Genomic DNA, 15,908 nt, shown 5'->3' with positions numbered 1-15,908 from the left:
CTATGACTATGATTGTCTGACATAAACCCACTTCTTCTATATGTGTTGGTCTATTTCAGGGCTGTTTTATTTTCACGTCAATATCATACCCTAGTAATAATATTATACCCTAGTAATCACTCTGACTTTATGGTGAATCTTAATATTTAGCACAGTAAACTTCTCCTATTTTGTTCTATTTCTCCAGGAGGGTCTTAGCTGTTTTTGGCTCTTAAAATTTCCATGTATATTTTTAAATTGGCTTGTTAAGCTCAATAAAATGTCCCATTCAATTTTGACTGGAACTGTGGATCAGTTGGGGAAAACTGACATCTTTATGCTGTTGAGTCTGATTATCCATGAACATATTATAAAACACATTTATGTATGTCGTTATATTTTTTCATGAAGTTCATTATGTCTTTTAAGTTCATTTAGTTAAAAGTCAGTAGAACTCAAACCTAGTCCCCAATCCAAAGCTATTCGTTCCACCTCATTCTACCTCATTTAATTTGAAGCAAGCAATTTGGATATAGCATGAATCACGTCGCGTCTTTCAAGTCATGATGACCATTTGCAGTTGGATCCATATAACTTATACTTTTTCTGTTTCGTGGGTGTGCCTACCCCATCTCCTGCCCCCATAAAGTAAGTTTTCTGTTTTATAGGAACAGATAGATACCCTTGAGCTTTGAGAGTGTGCTTGTTTATGAAAGATAACAATGCACAAGTTTGAAAATCTCATTTTACCTCTTGCCCTCCACACTTGTTTGTGGACAAGTCTTCCTATCATTTATTAAATAGTTCTTTTTCTTTTTCTTTCTGTCAGCCTTTGAGGGGGAGAAACTAGACACATTTGCCAGTGAGAAGAGTGGTTGTTAAACTAATGACGACTTGAATTTTGCAGCCTGTGTTTACAAAATGAGCTTCTGTTCACACTAATCATTGCTGATGTCCCCTCGTTGGTGAGCAATAATCCTGGCATGCTAACGCCACTGGAGATCCTATTTACCCGCCAACTCCAGAGCTGCTTGGCTGTAATGACAGATAGAAAATCAAGTGAGTTCCATTTATGAGTAAGATATAGAGAGTAGACGGCTTCTGAGACTACCATCTGCTCCTCGTTCCAGAAGAGGGTCACTAACGATGATATAAAGATACAGACCATGGAAAAATAGGAGTAATGGAGATATAAACTTGTATTAAAGAATGAAAACCGATGGTAGCCATGTCCACCTTTGCGGAGGGCTAAAGGTGTATCGTATGTCCATGGGGAAAACAGCTCTCTATGTGGCTCTGTAATATTTCAGAGACTGGAGGATGGGGGATCCGGGGGTATAGGGACTGGGAAATCCAGTAGCAGGAGATATGGGGGACACAGGAGAGAGACAGAAGCCCAACCCCAGTGGTGAACAGTCAGCCGAGAAAGGGTTGGTGGGAGATACCTCAGTCGGCGGGGTAGCTCGCAGAATGTGGAGATCTTTCAACGCCTCAGACTGCCAGCAACGTTTCTCTGTTTGCTTTTGTGAGTGATGAACTCGAGGAAAATGAGGTGGATTCCGTGGCCCATCGGACCAGGAGCAGAGGGAAGAGAAGAGCTGTATGAGATGGGACAGCAAGGGCGAGCGCTCAGAGGGACAGGCAGGGAGGGACACACCGGCCTCCTGGAACTAGCACAGGACAGGAGTTTAAACCAATCCGATTTAAATCTGAAAGTACAGGAAGTCCTCGGCCTACCTGAAAAAAATCGGGCCCTGCCCCTGTATTTATTTGATATCTGATAGAGGAAGGACACGCTCATCATCTTTCTTTTTCAGACAATTATTCTGACCTTGGACCAGAGCCACTCACGGTGAGTAATGTGAATGCGTTTGTGTTTATCCTCTCTGATTGCTCTTGCTCATCTAGAAAAACCAGGTGCAGAGACTAGACCCACGTGAGAGAGCCACATGCCCAGACCCCACAGCAGATGCAGTGAATCAGAACCCCTCAGGCCGTGGGGTCTGGGTATCGGTGCATTTGGAAAGCTCCCCCATAATGCTCTCATGTCACCAAAGCTGAGACCCAGTGGATGAGACTGTAGGCTTCCTGCAGTCAGGAGCCATGCTATTTATTCATTTGTCACTCCCGGTCCTTTGTATCACTGCTGACATGTGGCGGAACATGACAGAATAAACTGAATTCAGATAAAGAAACTAAGACGCGCATCTCTGCTCGATCTAGAGAAAGGGACGTAGATTATTAGTGCCCAGTAATACACGTGAGTCCTCCTCTGTCATTCTCACAGTCGTGCTGGAAGAAACAGATTTCAGAAGGAGGAAAACAAGCCTGGTGTTGGTCCAGCAAACGTGCCGTCTCAAAGTCTGGAAAGAGGGGGACTTAGAGAGAACGGAGTCTGTCCCTTCATTTTAACCTCTTGGAGCCCAGAGAGGGTAAGTGATTTTGCAAAGTGGCACAGCTTAGGGGCACACTTGGAACAGAGAACAGCTCCTCTCATCCCAGGTGTCTGTGTTACACCTTGCTGCCCTATGTAAGTGCTTGTGGGAGAGGACGCGTATGCGTGTGTGCATATAAGCATGTAAGTGTGTACGGGTGTGTGAATGTGTGCTTCTGTGTATGTGGGTCCGTGTCGTGTGTGCACGTGTGTACAAGGATTGGGAGAAGGCATGAAGCTGAGCGGAGCTGGTCTCCTCCAGAACTAGTTGCATTATAATATACGGACAGCCAGGAGCCCTTTCTTCCGTCTCTGTTTTGCTGTATTCTCTCCAGGTTGACCTCTGTCATGTGCAGCAGTGTTTGCCTGGGAAGCAGGGCAGGCCTCCAGGTCCTAGTGCCTGCCATGTAGAAGGTCTGCCACATTCAGGTTTACTGAGCTGGAACCGTGGAAGGTTACAGGGGCTACCTTAGGCTTGGACTGGTGGGAGTTTTTCTGTGTTGGGACAGTGGGGAAGCATGGCCCGTGATATGACTGGCTTAGGGCCCACAATCGTTCTGTGGAGAGATGGCAGATACCATGTGAACTCAAGCCCAACGGTGTCCGTCTTGGACAGGCCTCTCTTTCCATCCCAGTGTCCTCCAGGGTGCTTCTCTGCCAGGCCTGAGAGACTGGGGCCACCCGGGATCTCGATTCAAAGGCTGCTCACAGAGACTCTGCTGGCACAGACTGGCATGGCCCAAAGTCCCCCCTTCCTTCTCCCAGTGTTCAGGGAGGCCAGGTGGAGAAGGCAGAGCCTGCCCGGGGCCGCCTTCGATGAGCGTGATGTGCCAGCAGGCCCTGATTAACAGGGCAGGCTTGTGGAAAACCTCCGCAGAGGCGAAATTCACCAAGAGTTAGGCAGCACACGTTAGTCTTACCTGAGCAGTTGGAAATCACCGACTCATCGTGGCCTTTGCTTTTCATCCAAATGGTTCGAATCACAATGGCATAGATGACACTGTGGAAAGGAGCAAAGGTAATATTAAAACGGCTGGTGAGTCCCTACTGTGAGGACAGGGAGAGGGGACCACAGGGGTCCCTTAACCACACCCGCCCTCCATGTTTGCTGATCCCACAATCACAGCAGATCGAAACCGAAAGCCACCAGACGGATCGGCTGGATGCAGCCACTTCTTTTTTAAGTGAGGAGGCTAGAACTGGTGGAATTAATTTTTTCTAGGATAACCCTGGTGGTTAGAAGTATAGCTGAGATTAGAATCGAAACGCAGCGTTTGGGGTCGGAAAGATTGAGATTTGTGCCCGGCTCTACTCCTTGCTACTCGTATGACCTTGACTTTAGACAGTCTTTCCTATGGCCCCTGATTCCTGTCTTCTGTGTGTGTGCCTTTGTGTGATCCTTCCCCCTGGAGTGTGGCGGGACTTGTGACTGGCTTCTAATCAGTGCATTGGGATATTCATGATTACATAAGAGTGTAGTGCCTGTCTTTCTAATGTGTCTCTCCATTGCTGACTTTGAAGAATCAATTAATTACCTGGGGCTGTTGGATCATGAGTCCCACAGCCCCAGGAAATTAATTCTGCCAAGAACCCGTAGGAGCTGGAAAAAAGATTCTTCTCCATTTGAGCCTTTGATGGGCACCCCAGCCCTGGCAGGTACCTTGTTTGCCATGTACAGACTCCCGACCCACAGAAATGGTGAGATAATAAAGTCTGTCGTTTTAAGTCACCAGGTTCATGATCATTTGTTATTCAGCAATAGATAAAGAATGTACTGAGTAACACAGGCTGAACGTGTGTGTCCCCCTCTTCCCACACTCATATATTGAAATTCTAATGCTCAGTGTGATGGTGTTTGGTGGTGGAGTCTTTGAGAGGTGATCAGGTCATAAGGCTGGAGCCCTTATGAATGAGATTAGTGGCCCTATAAGAAGAGACCCTACAGAGCTCCCTCGCTCCGTCCACCATGCGAGGATACAGAGAGAAGTCTGCAGCCTGGAAGAGGGCCCCCACTTGCCCCCGCTGGCACCCCGATCTCGGACTTCCAGCCTCCAGAACTGTGAGAAACAAGTGTCTGTTGTTTATAAGCCACCCAGTCTGTGGTATTTTGTTACAGGGGCCTGAACAAACTAAGACAGGGAGCCTCAGCTGAGACTGTAAATTGGAGTTAATAATATAAACCTTTTAAGAATTTTTTAGGGATCAAATATGATAACATTTTCAGTGTCCAGCCCAGTGCTTGAAAAGGAGCAGAGACACAATAAATGTCATTTTCTGTCCCTTCTTTCTTCCCCATTTTTCACGTAATATCATGCCTACCCTTGTATGATATAATCTATGCCTAACAGGAAATTAACATGTTAATGACTCAAAAGCATCAGCAAATTTTATATCTTGTGTCCTCCTTTGATAAATATAAAAATACTCTTCTTTCATGTTATTTGACATTTCTAATATGTTAAATATCTTGACTAAAACTCTGGAAGAAAGAACTGCTTTATTTTAAAATAGTATCAACTTCCCTCTTGAGAATCACTGGTTAAAAAAAAATAAAAGCTCTAATTTGCAGCTGTTGACAAAGCCCTAATTTCTTTTAATGATCTTTAGAATATAACTTAATTAATGACTGTGTTAAAACCCTCTGCTTCTTACTGATTTTCCCATTCCTGTTCTGCTATCCTCTCTCCCTGAGTGCTCCAGGAAATCCCGGGGCTTTTTGGGATCACCTCACCCCCTTTCTCATATACCTGCCCAGGGACTTTTCTGGAATATGTATGTCTACATTTAAAAAAAACGAGAAATGAAAAAGAAATTACCGGTTAGTGTATCCTTTACTCTAAGTAGTATATTTGCTAGAGCAGGGCAACTTTTTCCCCAGGTAAATGACATACAAGGAAAGGTAACAACCACCGTGAAGTGTTGTGTATTATAATTGTAACCCCGGTGCTTCGCTGATCAATAATTCAAATATTTATTGACCACCAACCATATATACAATGGAAAATTAAGGAAGATCTTATGTTTTAGGGGTTTGGTCCTAAGTCGCCCCACCTAATCCCTGAAGGACCAGCCAGGCAAGTGGAAAGCCAGTACCAGCTTTACTGTCAGCCAGGAAAACGCCCGAGAAGGAGGGCACCCCTTTAATTTACTAACCAAATCAGGCCGGTTCTCAGAATGTGACGGTCACACGTCGGAGGGACCTACGGATTATATTTATCTCCTCTTTCTCCCTCATTTTTCCCTCTATTGACTCAGCAAGTGCTATAAATTGTCCTTTCAAAATGTCTCATAATCTGTAGCTCCCTCACCATTCCCGCTCTCCCTTTATACGTTGATGATTTTTTTTTTATTGTGGTAAAATACACATAACATAAAACTTATCATTTTAACCATTTTTAAGTGTCTAGTTGCACGGCATTAAGTACATTCACTTTGTTGTCTAACCATCACCACCATCCATTTCCAGAACTTTTCCATCTTCCCCAACTGAAACTCTGCACCCATTACACACAAAATTACAGACAGCTTCACGAATTTACGTGTCATTCTTACACAAGGGCCATCTTAATCTTCTCTGTATCATTCCAATTTTCGTATACTTGCTGCTGACGTGAGCGCCCCTTATTATCTCCTGCCTGATTATTGCTATAATCTTCTAACACGTCCACTCTGCTACCATCTCGAATGCCCACACCACCATCAGAGCTGGAGCTCTAGGGTCGAGAGCCAACCACTTCTTGGCTTAAAAGCCCTCCAGTGCCTCCACCTTCCTAAAGATGAGGGGCAGTATCTTAAGCAGGGCATCCAAAGCCCCCCATAACTGTCTTCTGCCTTCCTCATATAGTAAAAATATCATATGTACACATATACACACACATATAATATATATGTAATATATGATTACAAAAGAGCAAAATGCTATTAAAATAAAATGTAGGGTGACATAAGAGTACGTAACAGGGGCCTTGATTTGTTCTGGGAGTCGGGGAAGCCTTCTCAAAGGAGGTGAAGTTTCAGCTAAGATCCGAAGGATCAAATGCAGAGGAGGTGATCATTCGGGCAGAGGGAACGGTATGTGCAGAGGCTCAGAGGCAGGAGGGAGCCTGGCTTATTTGAAAAACTTAGAGAAAGCCCGTGTGCCCGAAGCGTGTGCGCAGGCAGTGTGAGGTGAGGACCAGACCGTGCGTGACCTGCACACGGGGTTAGAGGATTCAGACTTTATCCTGAAACAACGGAAATTCACTGAAAGGCTCTAACAGGAAAGCGAAATAATTGTTCAACAATTTTTTTCCGGCGATAAGACATTTTTTCAGTATGTATAACTTGTTTATGTATAAATGTATATGCTGGCATATGAATCGATCAGTCTGGAAAGGTACACAAGAAATTTGTAACAGTGCTATTTTGAAGGAGCGGGACAGGGGGCGAGTGAGAGGAATATTTTTAGTTTTCGTTTCATACCCTTCTATATGCTTAGCAATTTTCCAGACGAATGCGGGTTCTGGCTATCATGCAGAGTCGGGACTTAAAAGGGTGAGAGTTGATAGGAAGCTATTGCACTAGGCTGAGTGAAAGATGGCGGTCATCACGGGAGTGTATACCGACTCCGCTGTCCTTGAATTTTACTCCAGGTCTTTGTGAAATGGCTACAGCCGTGTGGCCTGATGATGGGGAGGAGAGAATACACTCCAGAAGCAACTCAGGCTGTTTGGTGCAGGAATTCTAAGATGGGAACAAGGGCCGTGTGGCCCAGGTCTCACCCCAGGGCCCACGGTGGGGACAGTCAGGAGGAGAGCTGTCAGCGTTGAGCCCTGCTCTTTGCCTGTTCCTCTATACAGTGCTTTACATCTCTGTCTCAAAACCATTGGTTAACACGGTGCTGGGCACTGTATGGCAAATGCTTAACCCATACTGATCGGGGTTTTCACTTCCTATGAGTTCTTATTTTATGATTTCATATGTGAACAATGGGAAATAGAGTTTATTGTCCCCATGTTATGGATGATGAGGCTGAGGTCCCATGACTAGCAAAGATCAGAGGACAGATTCAAATCAAGGGCTGCTGGCCACCAAAGCTCTGATATGATGTTGTGATAACAAGAATCGTGATTTGCTTACCATATCAATCAACCAAGAATTGTGCCAAGCCCTTTATGGAAATTACCTTATTTAATCTCTCCAACGTCCTATGGTTGGTGCTAGCATTATTCTCATTTTCTAGTTGGGACAGCTTCAGTTTTGAGAGCATTAGAAAAACTAATTTCACTTAGATTTCTAATTCATATCTAACGTCAAAAGTAAATGGTATTGGGACAATTGGCAAATCAAATAAAATATATATTTTAAAATGATATTTTTAATATGCTGTCAACACTGAAATCATTTTCAAATGATTAATGTAATAAATCATAAGAAAGTTAAATCAAAGTGTAGATAAGTATGTGAAAGGGATGATTTTTAACTGAAATGATAAAATGTAAAGAGAAGCATGAATAGATGTGAATATACTAAAATGTAAAATGTCTATATTTCACAAAGGCCATACATACCCAACTCATTCATATTTTCACTTGTATTTATATAAAGTTTTGCAAAGTCCTTTCCTATGATTCTTTTAAGTTTTTAGAAACTAGTTATTTGACTTTTTCATTTCTAATTACAGTTATTCACACTTTCTCTTCTTTTCTTAATTATATCAGTCATTAACTAAAAGCAAAATGAAATAAAACCCTATTCAACATGAAAAGACTAATGACAAACTAGGAAAATGCCCTCAACATATAAAAATAGGAGAAGTTTATTATATAAAAAATTTCTCTAGAGAATAGGGAAAATAAAGTAAAATAGAGAAAAATAGGTAAAAGAAAATGAATAGGTAATTTATTTAAAAAACAAAAATGATAAACATAGAAAATGTATTCAACCTCATCGTAATGAAAGAAATGCAAATTAAAAAAACTATAAAAAAATAAATAAACAACGATATATAGATATATTTTGCCTATGAATTTAGTGAGGATATATATATATATCACATATGTATTATATATATGTATGTGTGTCTGTCTGTCTATCTATCTATCTATCTATCTATCTATCTATCTATCTATCTATCTATCTAAATGCATGAGGGACAATGAAGCATGAGACTTGGTTAATAAAGTTAGTGGCTATCTTATTTGAGTTTTTTCTTAAATCTACCTAGGCTTAGAGTTAAAAATTTAACCTTACCTAAGGTCTTTACCTCACTCTTAGCTCCGAGAGATATGAAATTGTAGCAACTTAATGTGGGAATTAGTTGAAAAATTCCCTCTGGGCCCGATCTTGTTTCAAGAAGGGAGGAGGAACTGATTGAGGTGGGGGTGCCATGTCCCCCGGGGAGCCTGACCATGAAAGAAGGAAGATACTGACTGAGCAGGTAGGACATGCTCCAGAGAAGCTCAAGGACAGAGAGAGGTCACTGAAAATTCCTGGTGCCGCCTGGGCTGGAAGCAAGGAGCAGGATTTAAGGAGCATCTTAGTGTGATGAGGGCTGAGTGAGACCCACTTTTGAAAGCATCCCCTTTAATTATCAAATTATACTTTGCTTTTTCCAAGGACAATACAAAACAACACAAGTCGGGCTGTAGGCAAGTTTGAGGAGAAGGCCTGGAGGGAAGAAGCAGCTCAAATTAATGGGGGAAATTTCAGACAGTGAGAGACCCGCCTGACGCATCTGGCCAGACAGCATAGCGCAAGCTATGTGGTTCACGCTGCTATCTGCCCTGCTGAGCAAGGGTTTTGACTGATTTCAGGAGCTGATAGGAAATCAATAAGGAAGGAAGCCAGGACATGCACTGCCACTGAAATCGATGAGTCGGTTGCCTGTGACAGCCTGAGCCGCTTCCTTCCAAATGCTCTCTTCTGGCTGGGACTAGCCTCTCCCCTCTTCCGCATGCCCCCTCCAGTGCTGCTCTGACTTACCTTTGATTGGCCGTCTAAGTAACCTTCAACTTCCCTTCAAGACTCCTTCCTAATTCAACTTGCTGGAGAGCAGTAAGTTGAAATAAAATATAGATGTTAATTTGTCAATTCAGAGAGATGACTGGACACTCTCCAATCTCAGCGAGGCCGCTGGGCTGGCTGAGGGGATGTTTCTGCTCCCGGCCGGCTCACCCTCTGATGGAGAGCCGCAAATCGCTTCACTTCTTTTAGCCCTAAGTCTGTTCTTGCGAAAAGTTCAGGGGCTGAACTATGTGATGGATAACATTTCTCCAGCTTTAGTATTTTCCGAGACTAACGATGAGCAAAGAGCAAGAAGAAGTCATTTCTGCAATATCAGAAAACACTTGAGAAATAAGACCTAACCACTTAGTGATCAAAGAGATGCACATTGAATCAATGAGACACTTTCCAACCTCTGCCGTTGGCTGAGATTTAATAAAACAATGGCACCACCTTCCACTGAGTGGGAGAAAGGAAAATCGGAGCTTGTGATGGTTGTTGGCGGGAACACACCCCTCCCAGAAGGCAGTTTATGAACATCCATCGAAGTCTTAAAAGGAGCAGCATCTTTGATCTAGCAATTCCACTAAAATTAGTGCTGGGGAAATAATCAGAGACTCATGAATAATTTTCAATGTAAGTAGTTTTATTACAGCATTGTTTATACTATCCAAAGCCAAAGGCTGATCTTTCTTTGTCTAGGACAAATTTTGCGGCACATCGCGGCAGGTTTGGGGGCACTCAGAGGGTGCAGCAGGATCTCAGGATCAGCGTGACTCGAATACACACTAACTATCCCGCTCACCCACGCAGGTCTGCCCTTTCAGAAACGACCCTGCGACACGGCCAGGTGAGACCCTGCCTTCCTCAAGTGGTGGTGGTGGTCTCCGCTGCAAGACCAGCTTTGGCCCACCATTGACCACAGGACAAAGGGGACTTCTTATGGCTTGGTTGCTAAGGCCTGTCATAATCGAGCCTTGCCCCGCCCAGAAAGAGCTTATTGTCAACGTCTCGCCCACTAACACTGCCTGCACGTCCTTCCTCGTCATCACACTCGCTCTTTCTCTCCTTCCCCTTCTCCTATCTGACTCCTTCCCTCCTTCAGTGGTGGCTTCCAAGAAGTGTCCCCTGCCATTACCTGATTTCACTGCATACATACTCTAGCATAGTTTTGTCTTATCGTGGTTTTTGTTCAAGTTTGTTTCAAGTAGGTCTGTCATTTCCATTCCATAAGATTTCTGTAACTGGTACTATGTCCTATTTGAAAGGCTGCATGATTCAAAAAGAACAGGGTATGAAATCAGACCAAACTTCGTTTAAATCCTGTGTGATGTCGGGTGACTTACTTAACCGCTCTGAGCTTGAGTTTTGTCACTTATAAGATGGAGACGGCGGTAGGTATTTCATAGAGTTTTAGTATGGCTAACGGGGTACTTGTTAGCTACTTAGCACAATACCTGTCCCATACTCCAGACCTGGATGATAGTGGTTCCCTGCTCCTTATTCTCCTTTGGAGGAGTTGGGCTTAGCACAAGCTTTAACATTGTGGCCTGGCCAGTTTCCCCAAGAACGCTAGGAACAACGTGTGAGCTGTCGCGGAGGCTCTTACCTGATGATGGCCAGCGGGATGAAGTACACCAGGAAGGCCACGATGGTCATGTACGGAGTCCAGTAGGAGTCGTCAGGCCACAGGGCCCAGCACTGCACTTCGCCGTTAGAGAGTTTCCTCTTCCCAAATATGATCAAGGTGGGGATGGAGAACAGGAAGGAGAGGCTCCAGGCGGTCACGGTGAGGATCTTGGCTTGCTTTTCTGCTCAGAGAAAAGAGAGGCAGGACTGGGCATCTGGAAACATTCCTTGGGCGAATACTTGGAGTCTAAAGTAGAAAAGCGTCATCGTGTGATGGGAACTCTGGGCCTCTCAGAGCCTCAGTTTTCTCATCCGGAAAATGGGGAATGTAGGACCTGCATCCAGGGCCGATGCAAGGATTAAAGAGAGGCTTGCACGGAAGCTGGCAAATACTTGGTATGAGATCTATGCTCCCTAATTTCTACTTCCCTCCTCCTTTCTCGATTTACCCACCCATCTTGGAACGTGGATGCACCCATTCTTATAGTCTTGGAGAGCTCAGTTGTCCCACATGCATTTGATACTTTGCTGTGCAAATGCGTGTCTGGTCACCTTGCTGAACCTCCAAGGCAGGGCTGGAGCCTTCGGCCTGTCTGGCATCCTTCCATTTACCATAGTGACATCACCCAGAAATGGCCAATTTAAATTTTGATGATGTATTCATACATAATATATGGGTTACATATATAAAAATAAGGTCATAGTACATATGCTGCTTTATAATCTATTTTTTTCCACTGAAAAAATATTATGACCGTCTTTTCATGTCAGGAAATCTGTGTCTACCCAGGTGGCATTCGGATATTGTCAGTCAATAAGAGCCTTTCTTGAAATATAATTTTATCTCAAGCTTGGAGCAGGAAGCCCAGGTCGTTTGGGTTGAAACTGGGTGACAGTCGGAAACTTCCAGCCCTGTCCTGGAGCAGTTCCACGGAATGAGCCCTCGGCGGCCAGTGTGTGAGGTGCAGTTTGAAAAGCACTGATAAAATAACATTTTTCTAGGGTTACACTGAACTCCAATTTTATCAATAGCTTATTATTAAGTATTTAAATAGTTTCCGATTATGTTTATTATCAATAATTTATACTATCTCTTCGCACTGTTCTAATGATTTCCTTAGGATGAAATCTTAGAAACAGACAACTTTGGCAAAAACTGCCAAATTTTCCCCCATAAGTCTACAAGTTACAGCTCCCTCCGGAAGTATACAAAAGTTCCCATTTCCTTACACCCACTCAACACTGAGAGGATTCTTTCTCTTAATATTTTTATCTAGTTTGTAAGATTTCCTATCCAAATATCTAATCTTGAAGCTCTTCAGTTAGTAGTCAAAAGAGCATTTCTATATATCTTTTATTTCAGTTGTGTTTCTTGTTTCTTAACATTTTTTTTCACGTTCTTGGTCTACTTTTTAAATCGGCAGGTTCTTATTTCTCTGCCAGTGTTCTTTATGAGGATATTACCCCTTTGCCTGTTGTATACACATATTTTTATTTGTCATTTTGCTTTTTAAGTATGTTTCCAATGTGTATTATTTGTATAACCTGAAAAATTTTGATACATTAAAACCGTATTTTCCTTATTGTTTGTGCTTTTGGTGTTATTCGTAGAAAGAGCTTTCCCTCAACAAAATTATAGAAGTTTTACCCATAAACCATAGTCTTTCATGTTCAAGATTTTTAGTTTTCAATCCAGCTAGAATTTACTTTGTTATTAGCTATGGCAGGTGGTGATCTAATGTTTCAAAAAATGGTTAGACAGCTACTTCAACACCATGTGTTGACTAATTGAGTCTTTTCTTACTGATTTGATATTCCATATGCTTTCCATAGCTTATCCTGGTTCCAGTATCATATCATTTTAATTATCAAAGTATCATATTTTAATATATCTAGCACTGCGTCTCTCTCTTCATTATGAGTAGATATTTTTCTAATTATTTTCATATTTATTTTTCCTAAAGAGCCTTTAAATCACCCACTTCTCTGGAGCTGCTGGCTACCACTTTAGTAAAAAGCAATAAAAAAAAGTGAGTGCCATGCGGCCTCCCCTCCCCCTCTGCTTCCTCTGTCAGGTGCCCCTGCCTTGTGCCCGCTCAGCCATGTGCGGGTGCTGCCGGCTTCCACCTGCCCCGTTCTGCACGGGAAGGCTGTGTGCTCTGTGGGGAGCCTCTTCTCCCCTCTTCTCTTAGCTCGGTACATACACCCCTGCCTCTGCCCCTCGCGGCTGCCCTTAAGTCCAGTGAGTGTAGCATCATGGTGAAGACACGTAGGGTTCCCTGGACCCTCGCATGCCCTGTTCTCACCTATTGCTTCACCCTCTAACTACGAGGACCTTTGACGCTTGCTGCATAAGGCCACGCAGCTCTCCTAGGTGGCTTGGCATCCCTGTTAAATCTGCTCCCCATGGCTGGGAACGCCCTGAAGTTTCTGGCTTCTTTCCTTGGCTCCCATCCCAGCTGCAGGTCGTCCCTTATTATTTGTACGTTTCCTCCAAGATGTCACTTGAGAATGGGCGGAGGAAGGGAAAATGGCTGATATCTGTTTCCAAGCTTGCATCTTTCCCTGGAGCTCTTGGAAACGATTATTTTCCAAGTGCCCTGCATGGGACCTCCATTAATTTTGTAGTGAGGAAATAAATTGCTTCACATCTTTAAGAGGACATTCTAATCTTCACTGCTGCTTTTCCTGTAATTTAGGACACTGTTCAGATTATTGCAAAATGTCTCCTAGAACTCATCATATTTACCCTGAAACTAAACAGTCGATTTTTTTTTTTTCACCTAATAAATATAGTGAGATAGGTAACTGATCGCGTCTGCTTCTTGGCTCTGGATCCCAACCCCTGCACCTGTCCTGAGGTTCTCCTCACAGTTTGGCTTTTGTCATGTTGGTTATGATATTTGATTGCACCTTTGTAGTCAAGATTTCACGTCAAATTCTTCATTTTATCAGTTTTCACAGCCTGTTTGGAAGAGTAGTACAGATCACTAAACGCTGGGTTCTTACTTGCTTTCCAGGGTCATGGAGGAGAGTGGGCAGAGTAATAGATTAGGTCCCCACCATCTCTCCAGTCCACATTGCTTCCAGGGATGCTACCTCTAACCCAGCATCCCCACTCCTTGGAGGCAGAGCCTTCCATCCCTTGGGGAGAGGGGAGTGTAGTGAGCAGGGAGGCATGCTGTGATGAACCCTCCACCATGCTCCAGGAATCGCCCTGCCAGTTCCCTGGAGTCCTTCTTGCCCTGGGCATTTGCATGATCCATTCGGGAAGCCTTCTCAACACTTCTCCCTCCTGGCTGCAGCATCATCTGTTGTGTGGTTGCAGCTTTTCCTCTGACCTTTCTGCTTCCTTCTTTCGAGAACTCTTCACTATCTCTGGATCGAGGAGGGCTTTCCTCGTTTCTGGTAGGATTGACAGTTAAGAACATCTTTCCAATTATTTCTATGGTTCAGGAGTAAAGAGGGCAAGGTGCTTGTTCCTGAAAAAGGAACAAGTTGAGGTAGGAGCGTTCATTTCTTTGGACAGGTATGTGCGTCAACACTGCTGTGAAGTCAAATCTGGAGGCATTAGCCTCGAGGTGAATGAATGAATGGTCAGCAGTCTACCTTCCCCAGTAGTCAAGGGCTCCTGGCCATCCAGGGAACCATCAGCATTTTCCCAGGAGCCCAAACTTTCCTTTCTACATTTTTTTTTTTTTTTGGACAATCCATGAAGGAGAGGAGGAGGAAGAAGAAGAGAAGAAAGGGGAAGAAGAGAACCGTTGTTAAGAGTCTAACAATGAAAACAATACCACCCACCACGATGGATGATCCCTTATGAAACAGCGCTTGGTTGAGCCGGCTCACCTCCTTGCAGGAAATTCATGGGATAAACGATGGCGTGGTATCTGTCTATGCTGAGGGACACCAAGACGTAGGTAGAGGCGTAGAGCAGCACGACCTGGGGACGGAAGTGAGAGAAGGTGCGTGACTTCGCAGAGGTGAGGGAAGGCACATGATGCAAAGATGAGTGTTTTGTGCTGTTTTAGAAACCCGGGCACTGAATCAAGGGGAGGGCTGAGGGTTGAGTTAGGGACACTTCCTGTTCCAGGCAGCAGATTGCTGTTCTTGGTGCCGGAATTTGCATGGCAAGTGGTGACAGTTGAGAACGCTTCCAGCTCTCATTTGCTCACTCATTCACTGGGTGTCTTGGAGACTCCACGTTGCAGAATCAGTTCGTCCCTCTTTCGATATTTGCATGGTACATTTGTTTGTGATTGACTTTTAAAGCTAAACTAATTTTCTCTGCCACAGTTGACATTCCAGAGTAATTAGAAACAAATGTTCGTTTGCCTTTTATCAGTGAGAGATGTTGAGAGATGATACTAAAAAGGTTTTGGTTTCAGGGAGCTGGTCTGAATCATTTATCATCATCCGAGCTGACACTGTCGACACACCCCTTTCTCATCCACCTCTCTAGCAGAGCTGTTCTCTAGGGTCGGCCTTGGGTCTCCTCCGATTCCTTCCTGCCCTTTCTTTTATTAACCTCACCCATGCCCTTTAATTATCCTGAATGTAGTGTTATTTGCATGCTTTGCAGAGAAGGAAATTAGGATATAAGAGGTTAATATCTCTTATGTGAAGAGCATACTCCAAATGTAATTAGATGAAATATCTTTGAAAGGATGATCAAGGTGGAAAACTTTCAGCTAACTTGGAGCCTCGTTTCTCCTAAGAGCCCAGCTATCTCTCTGCTTCATAAAATTTGGGTCAACGTAGAGCGTGTAGAAGAGAAGTGTGAAGTCTGAAGTCTAAAGGGGAGTGTCTGAATTTCTTCTAAAATGAAATGGAAATAACATAACTTTGGCAATAACCTCTGTCTGAATCCGTACTTTTTCTC

The 15,908-nt window shown here is 43.7% G+C and overlaps 1 protein-coding gene and 1 non-coding gene across 3 annotated transcripts in view; both read right to left on the bottom strand.

Annotated features, from left to right (window-relative positions):
* The window catches only part of NPSR1 (neuropeptide S receptor 1), a 105,402-nt gene that overhangs the window by 9,764 nt on the left and 79,730 nt on the right, over positions 1–15,908 (bottom strand). The window contains exons 4-6 of one of the 2 annotated variants that reach the window (XM_006912056.1): positions 14,876–14,969; positions 11,007–11,208; positions 3,334–3,413 (exon numbers count right to left, since the gene is read on the bottom strand). In XM_006912056.1, coding sequence (XP_006912118.1) covers positions 3,334–3,413; positions 11,007–11,208; positions 14,876–14,969 — 376 coding nt within the window. The remainder of the gene's footprint in view (positions 1–3,333; positions 3,414–11,006; positions 11,209–14,875; positions 14,970–15,908) is intronic. The other variant, XM_015589434.1, reaches the window with a different exon arrangement.
* Positions 5,925–6,031, bottom strand: LOC112479966. Its single transcript, XR_003046389.1, has one exon. It is a non-coding gene; the product is annotated as a U6 spliceosomal RNA (small nuclear RNA).

The sequence above is a fragment of the Pteropus alecto genome, unplaced genomic scaffold (genome assembly GCF_000325575.1).
Source record: "Pteropus alecto unplaced genomic scaffold, ASM32557v1 scaffold21, whole genome shotgun sequence".
NCBI lineage: Eukaryota > Metazoa > Chordata > Mammalia > Chiroptera > Pteropodidae > Pteropus > Pteropus alecto.
Note: the sequence above shows the minus strand (reverse complement) of the source record. Positions and strands in the feature narration are given on the sequence as shown.